The sequence below is a fragment of the Zosterops lateralis genome (genome assembly GCF_965231275.1).
Source record: "Zosterops lateralis genome assembly, chromosome: 4".
Lineage (NCBI taxonomy): Eukaryota > Metazoa > Chordata > Aves > Passeriformes > Zosteropidae > Zosterops > Zosterops lateralis.
The window spans coordinates 28,652,276-28,668,749 of NC_139765.1; the positions used below are offsets into that span (position 1 = coordinate 28,652,276).

General features: G+C 36.8%; 1 protein-coding gene across 1 annotated transcript in view; it reads right to left on the reverse strand.

The window, feature by feature from the left end:
* The window catches only part of CFAP54 (cilia and flagella associated protein 54), a 113,760-nt gene that overhangs the window by 69,952 nt on the left and 27,334 nt on the right, over positions 1–16,474 (reverse strand). Inside the window, exons 18-23 of the mRNA XM_083859805.1 lie at positions 15,954–16,031; positions 15,749–15,870; positions 6,225–6,398; positions 3,845–3,937; positions 1,298–1,483; positions 126–268 (exon numbers count right to left, since the gene is read on the reverse strand). Coding sequence (XP_083715931.1) covers positions 126–268; positions 1,298–1,483; positions 3,845–3,937; positions 6,225–6,398; positions 15,749–15,870; positions 15,954–16,031 — 796 coding nt within the window. The remainder of the gene's footprint in view (positions 1–125; positions 269–1,297; positions 1,484–3,844; positions 3,938–6,224; positions 6,399–15,748; positions 15,871–15,953; positions 16,032–16,474) is intronic.

The following is a 16,474-nucleotide window of genomic DNA, read 5'->3' on the forward strand; positions in this document are numbered from 1 at the left end:
ATATCACAAGCCTGAACAAAATTCTGCAACTTGGAGCTCTTCTAAATAAAACGTGCACATCTATAATAAGAAAATAATTATAGATAATTAATTAACTATTATTCTAATTTTGTTTCACCAATTACCTTTTTTCAGATATAGTCAAATTACTACTTGCAGAAATAACAGCTGCGTTGGGAGGAAGTGAAGAAGAATCTGAAACAAAGTAATCCCACATTGGTGAAAATGCTGCTCTGGCTAATCTAAAGTTGCCCGTCTGATAGGCTACCTACAAAAGAAACAAACAGTGAGTTGACACGCTCATGAAATAACCAAGCCAGATAAAATTATAGGAAAAATAAGGTTTTAAAACTCCCTCCCCACAGCATGTAAATTTACAATTTCTCTAAGAATATTCCAGCATAGTTGAATAAAATACATGTAGCAACAATCAGATCCTATCAATATTAGTGTAGTTCAGATTCAACATCAGAGAAAACAAAGGAGTTCCTTGACTGCTGACCAATGCTCTAACAGCCCTGTGTGGAAAATTTTACAGGCATTGTGATACAGTTTTTGAAGGCATACAAATCCATCTAGGCTCATTTTCCTTTTGCTAATGCTGCAGAATGCCCTCCTGCTCTGAATAACGGGATGTAAACTAAGCCAAATAAGTAGGCATAAATTCATGTGGATACATCTTACGCTGGAATATTTTAGGAAAGGTTCTAACTGTTCTCCATGATCTATCTATAGGGCCAGACAATTTCACTTTTCTCTGTGTCACAATCTGTTTTAAATATCCTTTAGTAAGAACAAAGAAGATTATAATTATCTGACAACCATTGTGGTCTTTTACAAGATACTACAAAATTAATTTCAATATGAAAATGGTTGGTTTTGATACCTGCTAAGTTCAATAATATTTTTTATTCCATAATGACTAACAGGATGATTTCTAGTACTTAGTCTCTACCACAAAAATGAAAAAAAACCAAACAAATTATTTAAAAAAAAGAAAAATGCAGTTAAGTTAAATGTCTGTTAAACAGATATGGGTAAGAATCTGAGTTCTTTCCACTTAAACCTGACAATTCTGATAATTTCAAATTAAGAATCAAATTACTTAGATACTACTACTATTTTTATAGTAAAATTGTGATTTGTGCTTATCGAGATTTTGGCAAGAAGGTCTCAAGCTGTTACCAGATGCAGTTTTAGAACAACCACTGAAAACAAGTAATTACAACCAAATGAAAGTAGGTGTCCATTACCATATAACCTAATATATGTCCATTAACATATAACCTAACCCTACCTGAGTTAGATATGCTCGAACAGTAGTAGCAGAAAGGGGTGGATAGGCAAGGATTGGCTTGGTCATTTGCCCAATGGCATCCCCAATAAGTTTTCCATCTGAAGAATATGCTGCGACGGCAAATATGTATTTCTCATTGGCATCCAACCCTTGTACTTCTAAGAGAATTTTCCCATCTGCCGGTATCTACCAATAAAAATAATTTTCTAGTTACACGCACTGTACATACCAAAAAAAATCTCAAATTCTAAACTTTTATTATTAAACAAACTATTTAATGGTCTTGGATAAAATCAAAGTACAATCCAGATGAACAGTATGTCATGTACTAGATTCTTGGATTAAATTCTTGAAAACTATGAGAAAACAATGAAATGATAGGTGAAAAAAAGCATCCATTTTCTCTGGAATGCTGATGCATACACCAAACACATAACCTAAGAGAACAGTTAAGTACCAGGACCTGATGTTTTTATAAGATACTTGTGTCCATTTGAACATTCACACAGTGATTGTCCATGCTTGGAGTCACTGAGCTGAAACATTCTGTCCCTGAGCTGTGCCTCCAGACAATGACCATACTGCTCTCCTTTATACATGCCTCCTTCTGTATCAGATGTAGGCAGAGATATCCCTGGACCTCCCAGCACTATTAACAACACTTTGGAGTCTGTGAAACAAACAACATACTTTCAAGATCTTAATTTTTCCTTCAAGTAATTGTATACCTGCACTTTAACATCATGGCTCACCCCTAAGATTTTTCCACCATTCTCTCTGTGTTAACATGACTTGCACAAGGAAGATTTGAAGACTTCAAGTGTCTTGAAACAAGAAACAAGTGCAGTGATGGAAAGATAACATGAGAATTGAGATCATCATAACACAGCATCAAAACAATGCTCTTATTCAAACAGTCTGTCCTTCATAAGGAGACTTCTGAACAAGTGAAACCCCTTCAGATGCTGGGCCTGAATCCTGAACCAGCAGACCAGAAATATGTGTATAGCAGTCTGCAACATCCCTTTATGATGAGTTGATAGATTATGTGATTCCCCAAGAACTCTAAACTTTTTTCTTGGAGTCGGCAGATAGAGATTGTCTGCAGATCAGCATTTTGCAAAAGCACATCCTAATGTAAACAGAAGTTCCACTGCAGAGGCCTATCGTTAACCTCAGGTCTGTGTGTCTCCAGTGCCTGTCAGAGCTAACATGGTCAGTGGCTTAGATGGACTGCAGCAAATTCACAGAAAAAACAGCTGGCAGTGGGGTGAAAGTCACCTGTCAAACACTTAATTCACCTGATGGTGAATTAAGGATGGAATATTGAAACTAATTTGCTAAATGTTACAGGAAGCTTGGTTTTGTGGATTTGATGATCTGAGTATCAGGAATAACATCAAAGCCTCTACTGCCAGTATCTATACACACCTTCTCTTTTCATACATTTTCCTTTAAGGAAAGGAGCCAGGGGAACAGATGCAAAGGGGAAGATTCCCTCTCCATCACCAAACACAAGTCTATCAGTGTTGGTATAGAGCTTGCTTACAAAGCCAGGAAAGACTGAAAGAACAGGCAAAAGAGGTTGAGATCATCCTTCTGCTCACATTCTTCTGTTCACAAAGCACAAGAGACCTGCCCAGAAAAGAACAGAACTCTTCATAAAGATTCCCAGATGTAAAAATTATCACTGAGGTGATCACTGAGGTGTTAAACTACAGAAAAATCAGATTAAGACATGCTGAAGCTTTTGTGCTCCTTTCCTAAATCACAAAATGCACAGTATTTGGATGGTTCATTGTTGTCATATAGGAAGACAATGCAATAGCAGGCATGAGTGAATGAAAACCAGAACTTTCTCAGTTTGTGCAGAAACACCAGAATGTGATTCAAAGAAAAAATCTATCTAAAAATGCAAACCAACCCAATAAGAACAACAGGCTCAAACTGTAATGAACAAATAATGTAGGAGTACCAACACAGTCAATATGATCAGTCACAAGTAATTAAAGATGCGTGGGATGATTCACCATACCACATGTTCACAGAATGAAAGGGAAAGAGCATGAACCTAGAAATAAACTGTATCTCAATGTGAAGGTTATTTAAAAAGTTATATTATCATGCAGCCAGAATTAAGTAAGGCAATGTCTTGTTTAGAAGAAATAGCTGATAGAAGTTACACAATTAAGAAGAATAATGAATTTTTATCTGTTTATAATTTTTATTTTTGACTTCCTGGAAATAGTGTCTAGACTACACTTCAGAAATACTGCATTAAACTTTCTTTTACTTTTGCATTTCTTAGATATTACCCAAAAAACCATAATTATAACAAGGAACAGATTTGTTTAACTTGAACTTTTGAGTAATTTAATTTCTTATTCAGAAAAGACTCCTGGAAGTTTATTGGTGTAAAGATAGAAGAGTTTGCCAAAGGCTTAGCCAGTTACATGATTTTAAAAGGTGTCCGATAGAAAGATATAGAGAATTGGGGTTTTTTAGAGGAAGAGATAATTACCTAAACAAGTTTTACCTCTGTCTTACCTGTTCACCTGTATTTTGAAGTTTATTGCTATTTAACCTTACTTTTGTAGTACTTCCTCCTGCTACACAGCCCAAAATACAGTACCATGAAACCTTTGAAGAAAATGAGAAGAAAATTACTTGATGCACAGTATTATTTCCAATTTTTGCCTAATGTAGAATGTGTGAATTTTGTGAAAACAGTCCCTGCAAAAAACTCAGCCTAGTTATAAAAAAGTATAGTCTAATTTCACTAAAAACATTGATTAATTTATTTAGCTGGAAAACTAGATATACTACTAGCGGCAATAAAAACAAATGATTCTCCATAATCCTAACCCCACCCTGAGTTACCCTATTCCTCAAAGCTATCCCAAAGTACAAACACTAAAAGTTGTAGATTTAAAGTCATCTAGATCCATTATTTGATCCCTGCAATGGTATTCTTCTAAAGTTGGCATTGGGTTCCAATTTAGCAAACTACTTGAGGACAGATCCTTAATATCAGGCAAAATAAATGCAGGTATGACATCCTTTCCTTCTGTTGTGTCAACTGCAGAGCTCAGCTTCCTGTCATCAAACCTGCTGAGGCTGCCCTCAATCTCACTGTCTGTCATCGATGAAGGTACTGAAGAGCATCAGTCCCAAAAGTGAGCTCTGAGGGACTCCACTCATCACCTTCCACTACCTGGACATAGAGCCATGGGCCACAACTCTCTGGCTGTGTCCATCCAGGCAATTCCTCATCCACTGAATGGCTATTCATCCATCAAATCCATGTCTCTTCAATCTGGAGATCAGCATGTCATGTGGGACCATAATAAAGGCCTCAGGGAAGTCTAAATAATGACATTTGTTGTTGTTTCCCTGTTGACTGTTTTTCACAAGGTGTTATTGAATTGAGATTATTTTCAGAAAATGAGCCTTAAGATCTGAAAATTTCACAGGTATTTTGACTCCTAGTACAAGAACTATATATGCCTAATTTAATCCTAGGCACATATTTATCCTAAGAAACTAACTAAATAATAAGTATTCAGTTATTAACTTCTACATTAAAAAAATACCTTTCCTGTCAGCTCGACAGCTACGTGTTAACGTCAGAAAAAAATTTCTAGACTATCTGGGCTCAAGTTACAAGAACAATAATCACACTTCGCCATCTAGTGGCCCAAGATGCTGCATTCACTCTTCTATATCAAACAAAATAAAGTTTGAACACATACTAAAACAAATTAACTACTAAATTTTAACGATTTTTTTAAAAAATTTATTTTAGATTCAGTAAGGACAAAAATGATAATTTTTTCTCTAATTAAACTATCTGAAATTCACTAATAAACCTGCAATTAAACCTGCAGGTTATGAAACAACTGTTCACAGAAACATTCTTACCACTATTAATAAGATTTGAGTTTCTACTGGGTGTATACACATGATTATTTTGAAGAAGCTTGCAAAATCCCTACGAAAATTTCTCTCTCAAGAAAACTGCAAACAGTTTATTTTTCATCCTTCAGCCTGTTTGAATCCTTTCTGGACAAGGGAAGGATAATAAAATGATTTAGAACAGTCAGAAGGGATTTACCAAGGACAAATCAGGGCTGACCCCCATGACTGGCCTCTGTGATAAAATTACTTGATTAGCAGAGGAAGGGAGAGGAGTAGATGCCATTTACTTTTCGCATTAGTGCATGATACGAGAAGGGAAAACAACAGACATAAATTGAAGCAAGGGAGACTCTAACTGTACATGAGGAAAAAAGTTTTCTATGAACACATTGCCCTGTTGGATCACACTTTCCAGAGAAGCTCTCTCCATTCCTGGAAGTTTCCAGAAGTGACTGCATAAAGCTCTGAGCAAACTGGTTTAGTCTCACAGCCAACCCTACTTCAAGCAGAAGGTTGGACAAGAGACCTCTCCCAATACCCCCTATGATCCGCATAGTCCTGTGACTCTGCGTGTCCAACAGAAAGTGGATTATTTCCACATGAACTATGTCACTTCAACACTTCATTAACAGAGACTTCAGTGTGGTACTTTTTGCATCACATTATGCAACAGTCTTGCCTCTCTTCAGAGGGTAACTAGGAGTATGTTAAGCCCTAAGCAAGAAAATTAACTTTTGATAAGTGGAATAAGTAAGTATTAGACAACAGAAACACCAAGGGACAAGACACGTAAGATTAAGAAAGTCTCATGCAAATGTGAAGCTCAAAACAGTGAGTCACAGAGGAAAACTGACTCACAGAGGAAGAAAAAAGAGATACTTAATTAAGTCAGAATAACACGATCCTCTCAGGAACAAAGAAAAATGTTTTGGTATAGCACTACTGAAACAAATTTTGCTCTTGTTTATGGTTTAGTTATTTCTTAGGTAGTCATCATGAAAAACATTACCTGAATATCTGAATCAAACGGGGCTGGTTTAAATGTCATGGAGCAATGTGATCTAGAAAGTAACAGAGGAGGAGGAGGAGTCCTGCTTTTTTTCTTGCAGCTCATAGCTTCCTTGAGACTGCGATACAATGCACTTTGTTCAGCTTCAACTTGCTCAATTAAAGTTAGTGCTTCCTATGATTGAAATAAAAACAAAAGAGAAAACTATTAAAATATAACAATCATACAGATTTAAATTTCATACATTATTTTCCAACTGTCATAGAAAAATTCACTGCTACATAGAAAACTTTCAGTTTCATGCTTTTCATATTATCCTACATCCTAAATGAGGATGAACAGTACTTTGTGTAAGCTTATATACACAGATTAATTTCACAGTTAGAGAATGCAGGATTACCTATGAAAGAAGCATACTAAATTTTGGAAGAACCTATAGAAAAAAAAGAGAGTGTTTACATATAATGTTGATAAGCAATTAGTGCCAGCCAGTGGTTAACTCCAACAAGAAACAAAAAAAGATATCAACTCCTATTTAGGAGAGAGCTGGAAACCTAATCTGTGGAATCTAATCTGTGTCCCTAGTGGGACACATTACAGGAAGGATATAATATAAAGAACAAGATATGGAGTGACTCTTTCCATCACTCAACCAATCAACTTTTGCAATCGGTAGTTTGAAGCTTCACTGCTTCCTTGAAAACTATACTTCTCCATGGTAAGCAGTCCTATGATACAATTTTTATTAAAAGTATCATGGACTCATTGATGAGTCCATGATACTTATAATTAAAAACTGTTAAAAAAAAGTGATGAGAATTACTTTTAATTAAAAGTATCATGGACTCATTCTTGTCTGAGGACATATTTCTGATTAGTGCAAGGGTGGAAATGCTCCCAGGTTGAATAAAGGTGGTGTTATGACTAAGAGTGCTGTGAATGCATGACCTGTACTACAACTAGTAATTGTAGAATTTGCAGGATAATAAATGTGGCAATGTTGCAAGATAAGCAAGACTAATCTTATGGTTAAAGAAGCCAAATGTGACCATAAAAACCCCAGATGACTGACCTGTGATAAAACACATTTTATCCCTGCCTCTTTCACAGACTTGAACCATGGTATTAACTTAATCACATTAATTCAATTTTACAGTTGGCCAATGATGACTACCAGTGTATCCCATTCTGTAAAAACCTGAATGTCCAACCAGGATAGGAAGAAAGAATTAAACAGCTGTGAAAGAAATAATAGAAATGCACAGTAGCTTGTTAAGCAGTTTGATGTAATTGAGTAAACGCATATGACTCAGAAGCTTCCATACCTACTCAGTTGTTTACTGCATGAGAAATGGTTATTTGTATGCTTCTCAAAATAAAATAAACTGCTTCCTATTTTGCTACATAATAAAAACAAATTCATAGCATATTGTGCTGATTGCAGGAGAGAAGACCAGAAAATGCAGCTTATTCTATATAAAGCTCTACCATTAAAAAAAAGCAAAAGCATGAAAATAAAAGTATGGATTTGCTGTTTATTAAGTGAGCACCATCCACCTCAAGCAGGAAAATTAATTGAGCATATAATTTGTTATATGTGTGTATTATAAAATTGGCTTTTCGCAAGATGTGTGCTATATGATTAATAACATAATAAGGATATAAAGATATAAGTTTATTTCTGCTATTGGTAAGACTAGATATAAAGGGAGTAGTTGATGTAGCAGCTGCTTAAACTGTCTGTTTGGTTGGGATAACATCCAGTGAACATGTAAAGAAGACTCTGCTACTGATAACACCAACTATCAGCATCTATCACCCGCAGCAAGCACAGACCAAGGCCCAAGCTGGACGTGATAAGAAGGACACAGCCACGAAACACGCATGCTCTAAAAAGGCGGATCCAAGGAGGGACCATGCAGGGCAGTTCCTGGAATATGGAAACTAGTTTATGGAATTTCATATATCGATATAACAAGAAGGGTATTTAACGAGTGTCTCTGAGAAAGCAAGGTGTGGACTTGGCTGAATGCCAAGTCACCCAGCCGGCCGTTCTTGGTTTTTTTCTTATCTCATAATTGTCTTAATTATTTTATTAAACATATTCCTTAAAATTTACTAAAAAGTGAACCTCGTTTTTCACAATTTGGGGGCTCTTGCCGGGATATACCTCGACCCTGAAACCCCAGGAAATACAGAGCGAGGGAGGCGCCCCGCCTGGGTTTTTGGCGGCCCAAAACTTTGTTTTTCCTGGTGAGAATTGGGGATTGCAGGTAAACATCCAAAGAGACAAGCAAGGAGAAAGAAAAAAGCAAGTAAGGAAAAGGGAAAAGGCTCCCTAAAACTGCAGTATTTTTGCTCCATAAAAACCTCGTGCACGAAGAACCTGAGGAAGAAAATGGTTGTGAGTAATTCTCAGGGGAGCGGGTTAAAAGGGGGGTCTGTGTGCTGTGTGAATGGGACACTGGCTGGATACCCCAGACTGGTGAAGTGAGTGTGGTGTGGCTTCTCATGCTGTTCGTTATCTCACAAGGGAAACGGCTAGCACAGAGGTGAAGCAAAAGATAAAAAGTGTGAATGTGACCCCCGGGTGATTGGGACGGGATCCCAGAGGAAAAAGGGGTTGTAAAAAACCCCGGGTGGCTGGGATGGTCCCAGGGAGGGGTTTGGACCCCTCAAGGGAGCCGATAGTTTTCCTATACAACCCACTGGGAAAACGGGATACTGGGGGGGGGAAACGTTTGAACCCCCTGGTCTGGGACGGGGTCCCAGGAAAAGGGGTTCGACCCCTTAAAGGAAGAGAGCAAAGGACACCTAGACTTGCTGCTGAATTAAAAGGGTTACGTAAGACCCAAGAGCATTTAGGGTTTGGCCAAATATAGGTATTTTGGGGTTTTTGCCAGATTGAGGATAGAAACACAAAAAAGCCTTGCAGGTGTAAGGTCCAAGACACCTGGGCTTTGGAAAAGGCTGCCAGGTTGAGGAATACTAAAGGCTTGAAAAGTGTGATAATCTAAGAACATCTGGGGGTTAGTCAAATACCTATGAGTAAAAACTAACAATTTTTTTTTTAAAAAAAAGGGTACCAATCTTTTTGTGTTGTCTTTGTGTAAGTGGAAGTAAGTGTAGCTGAAGAGGTGTGCTTGTTGTGAAGTTTATTTGTGTTAAAGAAGTGAATTGTTGAAACGGTTAAAATGTCTGAATGGAAAGAGGGGAACTGCAGGCCAGAGTGGAATTCTGAGGAGTTGTGCTCACAAAAAGGGGGAACTGCGAGGGAATTAATGAAGAATTCAGGTTCAAGAAGGTTGTTTGCAATGACAGAAATGCGGGAAGCGGAATGGGAGGGGGAGGAGAAGGATTGGGGTCTCTTTGAAGCGTTGGCCCCTGTGCTGCTGCCTGCCCGCCCCTGCCCCTGCCTCTGCCCCTGCCCGCAACTGGCACTGCCGCATGTGCTCCCGTTCCCCTTGGCCTCTGCACCAGCCCTAAACCCACCGGGAGCTCAGTCTCACCCAGCCTTGGCTGCCCTGACCGCGGCCGCTCCGCCTGCCACGCCAGGGGTCCCACTAGCTCCGACCACTCCACCGCCGTCCACTTTCCCCGCAGCCCTGTCCTCACCTGCTTCTGTTACAACAGAGGTGGTTCACACCCCCTCGTTCTTGGAGGACTTGGCGTGGAGTCCTGTTTTTCTCCCCTCTGCCTTGGAAAAATTAATCCATGAAACAGATTCTGTTCTTACATCTGTAATGAATGACTTTCTCTTTGAGACAAAAAGCCTAGTTAGAATCCAAAATTGTCTCGATTTGAGTTTTGAAGACAGAAAGAAGGGAGAAAACCAAACTCCGACAGAGATACATCTAAAAGAAAAACAAAGAGTTTGGTTTTCAAGGGATGAATATTTTATAAAGCCTTTAGTGACTTTAAAAATAGGTCCTAAAGAGGAAGTATTCCAATTTTTGGTTGATCTTAAAACAGAGAAAACATGTATCATTAAAAGCCCCATAGGATGTAAAGTAAGTAAAGAAATCTCAGAAATGGTGACTGCAGAAGGGAAAAAGTTTGAAGCATCCATTATAAAAACATAGTAATTAAAAGGAATACCAACATATGGATGGGAAATATATTATTAATGCCTGAATTGGGTCTTAATGTGTTGGGAAAAGATCTAAGAATATTATTGGGAATGAAGGCTATAGCAGAAGAATAAAGAAAGTTTGGCAAAAGAAAGAAAAAAAAAAATCCTCTTAGAAAAAGAGAGAAAATGTATTGATAGTTTGTAAGAAAATCTTAAAGAAAAGAATGGGACTAAAAAAAAAAAAAAAAAAAAAAAAAAAAAAAGGTGTAAAATGTTTACTGACTGGGGAATAATGCATACCTGAGAAAGATTGGGAGAAGAAGAGGGCTGTCTAAAAAGAGGATTGGTGCAGTTTTGCAGATTAATGGGGAAATTCATTTTGAAGAGTTTTTATTGTTGTTGTTATTGTTGTTCTTGAGTGAATGTATGTGTAATATAGACTGCTGAAGTAAAATAGGAGTTTTTGTTTTGAAAGATGGAGTATGCAGCACATGGTGCTGTGCTGCTGAGCTGATGAGTTTTCTGTGCCTCGGGGGAAAAAGGGAGGGGGTGGTGTTCGGGCTGTTGGATGGCAGAGATAAGACCAGGCAATGACTGGATGGAATCCTGAAGGTGGGACAGAAGCTTGGAGAGTCTTATGTTAGAGGTCTTGAAAGGTTTTTCGAGAATTTTGGAAATTCTTAGAGGTCTTAGAAGTTGTTTTTGTTTGGTTTGGTTTTTGTTTTTTTGGAGTGCATTGAAATTGCCTAAAGAGATAGCTATAAGACATCAAATGCTGGGGGGTGACCTCAGAAATAGGAAGGAATAGTTTTAATGGAACAGGAGATTGGAGTCAAAAGAGTTGTGAGAGTTCTGGTGTTCGATAAGAAGAAATTAGAAGAAGAAGGAATTATGGATGAAATTAGATCTTTTGTTATTGGGAATTTTTTTTAAACAAAATTAATGCTCAAATGCCATGAGTAAAATGTATGTTGGGAGTCCAGATGCAACCCAGATTGGAACCTGAAAGTAACACCCTATGAGATAATGTTTAAATTATGAAATAAAGAGAAATTAATGTTAAGAGGGTATAGCTTTACAATTGCAAAAATGGGAGAGGAAGTTCTTTAACCCCACAGTGGGAAGATGCTTTTTCAGGTATTGCAGGCAACTGAAGCTGCGGTATGGCTGAAAAACTAAAGCTGCAAGTTTTAAATCAACGTAAGCAAAATCAAGAGACCGGTGTGAGAACCCAAGAATGAACTGTAGCATCTAAACCAGGTGATACAAAGTTGAATTTTAAACAGAGCTGAGTGGTCATGAACTGGAAAAGACTCAAGTAAATTTGGAAGTTTTGGACAAAGGACTTTCTCTGTTTTACTTCTCTGCATAACACCTAAAAATCAGTCCGGTCTGTCAAATGCTACCTCTGTTTCTTCACAGCTACAAAGGAAATGGACTTTCAAGTAATTCTAGTGTGGGGAGTTGAAATTGAAATATGTAATATTGTTTTTTTGAAAGTGTTTATGTCACTCCACTGTATAATATTGCAGGTACATGAAAATCACAAGAAGAAGACGGGCTCCATATCCCTAACATTTTGGCTAATTTATTTTAGGTTTTATATCTTACAGAACAAACAATATGTTTTTGCCTCCTTTATTTTTCCTATTTTTGTGTGTGTTTAAGGTACTTCTTTCATACTAACTTAAAGACATTTTATTACTTATTAATCTGTTTTGTTTAAAGAAGGAGGGCAGAGAAGAGCGCCTATGTGAAATACCAAGAGGATATGTTAGTGCTCACAAAATATAGGGTGAACTACTACCCGGCAGAGTGGGAATTAAGGAAAGAGTTTTCAACTAAACTGGTACTGTGTCAAAGTTAATACAGTAGCTGTGGTTCCTTTGTGTACACACACAACATTTGTAACCAATACAGGACATTCTTCAGTTACGCTGGCAGCGTTGTCCCCACAAAAAAAGGTACAGATAATTACTGATAGAAATCTAGTTCTGTCAGGTTTATTCTCAAGAGCAAATTTTTTCTTCTACTATTTAGAAGTCATGAGAAGGGATATAAAGATTTGCTCTTCAAGTGGGTGGATCAAAAATAATTTAAGGAACTAATTATATAACTTTATAAGGTGGAAAAAATTTGTCATCTGCCTCTTAGACAGAGGTTGAGATGTAGGTATTGGTTGAGAAGTTTTTTTTTTGTTGTTTGTTTGTTTTTTTCTTTTTCTATGGGCAGTTCTTTGTGTGTCTTTGTTAAGAAACTTTTGAAGGTGTTTTGGTTTTCTTTTTTTATATAAGAAGATGTCAGATTTTCTTGTGGAATATAAGGAGAGATAGTATGAATGACAAGATACTTGCTGCTTGGAAATATTATTGTGGTATATGCAAAATTTTTCTAGTAGTTTCATTTATTTCCCTGCTTGATAAGTTACTATGAATTTTGCAGAAACTGTTTTGGAAGGTTTTTTTCTTAGTTTTCCAGCTGGCTGCAGATGAGACCTAGCTCACAAAACTGGTGGTGTTGATTGTCAAAGGGGGTTCTTATCGAAGTTTCTAAGGAGTATCTAATCTTTCAAATCAATGCATGTCAAATTGAGTGAATGTGTTTGCCTTAGATAGAAATAAATCCTATAGTGTATGTACCTTTCTAAGTTCTCCTAAATAGTGAAGGAAAATCTTCTAGAATAGCAAGAATTCATTGTCTTCCTGCCCTAAGAATAGGCTGAGCAGAGGATTGGCCCAACAGAAACCTTCAATATGATAAAACTCTAACATCAGAAGGGGTAAAAGAAGTTTCTGTTGTTTTTTGTTGGTTTTTTTCTCTTCTTTCTTCTTTTCACTCTGTAGTTTAAGTTATTTTTTGTTGAGTAAATTTTTCTCTCTCTTTAAATTTCTTTTTAACCTGTCCCTCAATCCTAGTTACAGTTAAAAGGTGGAAGCTTTCAAAAATTAAATGGTAGCAGAAGTGATTCCTCAGAGAGGGAGATGACACCCTAATTTCAGTAAAATGATCATGAGGAAAAGTCACAGTACATGGAATAGCTGAACTAAAGATGCAGTTTTACTTGAAGTACAGCTCTGGCCAGCATAATTAATTGTCAGTTCTAAAAAGGCTTTGCAGCTGGCCTTTGGATTAAAAGACTTCACTGCCTTTTAGTGATGCATGTGTACATATATCCCAGTAAATGGGGATTACCAGTGCCTGTTGAGTGGGAAATACCTGAGGAACAGTGGAGAGAATTACGGTTTAAAAAAAAAAAAAAAAAAAAAAAAAAAGTCAAAGGCAATTTGTCTGAAAACTAACAAACAAACAAACAAAAAGAATTAACAAGGAAATAGAGGGCAAGACTGGGTTGGCCGCTGTACTTGCCACCAAGAAGATCATATACTCCTGCTGTGGGTAGCAACCCCATAGGCATGGAGGGTGGAGGTATAAGCCATACCAGACCTCTGTTATTCCTTTTTCTGTCACTTCACTCATTCTTTGTCTTTTGCCTTATAGGATATTGGCAAAATCATGCTACAGATACTACTGAAAGTTCTATATGAAAAGACACCGAGGTTCCTTTCTTATTACACATACCCGTATTGACAGTCACTGTTATAACCCATCCAAATTAGATAGTTGTATTCATAATTGGGAAAATATTAAATTGTGGAAAACTTAAGGACCAGTGGTGACTGGTTGGAAAGTAACTGTCTATAAGAGGAAATAATGGAAGCTAGAAAACAAGGAATATGGCTCAAAGCCAAATGAATTATAAAAAAGCAGAGGTGGGGTTTGTTATATGTGTGTATTATAAAATTGGCTTTTCGCAAGATGTGTGCTATATGATTAATAACATTATAAGGATATAAAGATATAAGTTTATTTCTGCTATTGGTAAGACTAGATATAAAGGGAGTAGTTGATGTAGCAGCTGCTTAAACTGTCTGTTTGGTTGGGATAACATCCAGTGAACATGTAAAGAAGACTCTGCTACTGATAACACCAACTATCAGCATCTATCACCCGCAGCAAGCACAGACCAAGGCCCAAGCTGGACGTGATAAGAAGGACACAGCCACGAAACACGCATGCTCTAAAAAGGCGGATCCAAGGAGGGACCATGCAGGGCAGTTCCTGGAATATGGAAACTAGTTTATGGAATTTCATATATCGATATAACGAGAAGGGTATTTAACGAGTGTCTCTGAGAAAGCAAGGTGTGGACTTGGCTGAATGCCAAGTCACCCAGCCAGCCGTTCTTGGTTTTTTTCTTATCTCATAATTGTCTTAATTATTTTATTAAACATATTCCTTAAAATTTACTAAAAAGTGAACCTCATTTTTTACATAACTAAATATTTCATCATAAAACAAATATCAAAAGACATCATGCCAAGTTTGTCCAGACAAAATTAATTCTGATATTTTCTGGCAACTACCTGCAGATACATTATATTGTTTTATCCACATCTATCTTGGTGAAAAGTGCACAGAAACAAAATGTAATGAAGGTCAGTGTAAGAGCATGGTAAAGGTTTGTTTGGGATAACCAGATATTTCTTGGGAATTGCTTGTAAGTCTTCACTGGTGACTACAGTTACAATTTTCATACCATATCACAACATCTGATATGATATTCATAAATAACATATATTTTACAAATATATGAGAGATATTTTTAAGGTATGCATGTTCTGATCCAGTTTTTGCATTCTTCTGATGTAATAAATATGTGTATTAATTATCATGCTTCCAAATTTGTGGCACTTAAAAGAAAAGCAATTTCTAGTAACTTCTTGTTTAAATACCCTTTACATATTATATAGTGAAAATTGCAGATTCTCTTATCTATTGTACAGGCTATAAAGAAATTTCAAGTCCTGTTTATGAGCGGTCAATTTTCATGTGCAGATGCTGACACAAAGGTCAAATACTCTGATTGATTTCAAGAGACTGAAATGAACCCGGGAAGACTCTATTTTTAGCTTGAATAGATTCCAAAACCCCAATATCTGAACTGGTTTTTTCAGAAAGAATGAAATAAAGTCCACATCATCATCACCAGCTAAAGTATTCTAAGAAGACTTGGAGATCTTGGAAATAGAACAATGCTGAAAGTTACAGTAAGGAAACCTAAAGGACATTTTGGCAAGGTATAGGTTCTTAACTGCAAACTCCAGAAGATAAAGTGTAAAAGGAAAGATCTTATCTTCTCTCAGGTTTCTTGAAATTTGCACGTATGCACAAAACCTGGGGATGTGCTCTTTTCTTGTTTTAAGGTCACTTTATTCTTTAAAACTTCTCAGGAAAAAAAATTGAAAATAGAAGTTAAAAACACACAATCACCCTCAAGTTCCTTCCATTTTCCTGGTATTTATAAGTAGTAGTATTATATGTCTTAATTACACAGAACATGAAAATCTATGCTAATGGTAAAGAATTTCTATCCTAAGGTTTTTCTTATTACCTCCAGTAGTTGCCTTTGGGAAGTAGTAGTTAACTCTTCAGGAAACTTCTGTGCAGCCTTTTGCATCAAAAAAATTGCTCTGGATAGCTTATTCCTCTTAATTTTTTTCATTATAAGTTGCTCTATAAAACAGATATTTTAGGACATTTATAAAACAGTGGCAATAATTTATTATACTTCTAAAATCTTAAGCAATAAGTCTTACCTGATAAATATAGGAAATCTTCAACATCCTTCTCATGATACTTACTAGACTTAAGACTTCTGTTAACAACTTGAGCACCTGTGTGGGAAGGTAATACTGAGTTATTTTGATAATGTGATTGCAAAAAATTGAGTGAGAGGTTAATACATGGTTTTATAGTAAACTCTGCTCCATCTCACATTCTTTTCTTTGGTTCAAGTTGCAATTCTTGTACAGATCATGCCACTAAAAATATTCCGCTCTCCTGCCTAACATTTTTAGTAGTTATATTAACACCACAGAAAAAGAGAGGTTTCATTTGATCACAGAGAGCAGGACACCGTGTAGCTCTGCAGTGTCAAACTAATACTAGGTTTTAATTTTAAAAGACCAAAACAACACTAAGAATGAGAGAACAAGCTGAGGTTTTTCAGAAGCCATTTGGCAAGAGTGGAGCATGTGCTGACATGCTTCACAGGAGTAGAAGTCCAAATTACCAAGAGCACTGAATGAAACATTCAAGACATTCTCTAGAGAGAACA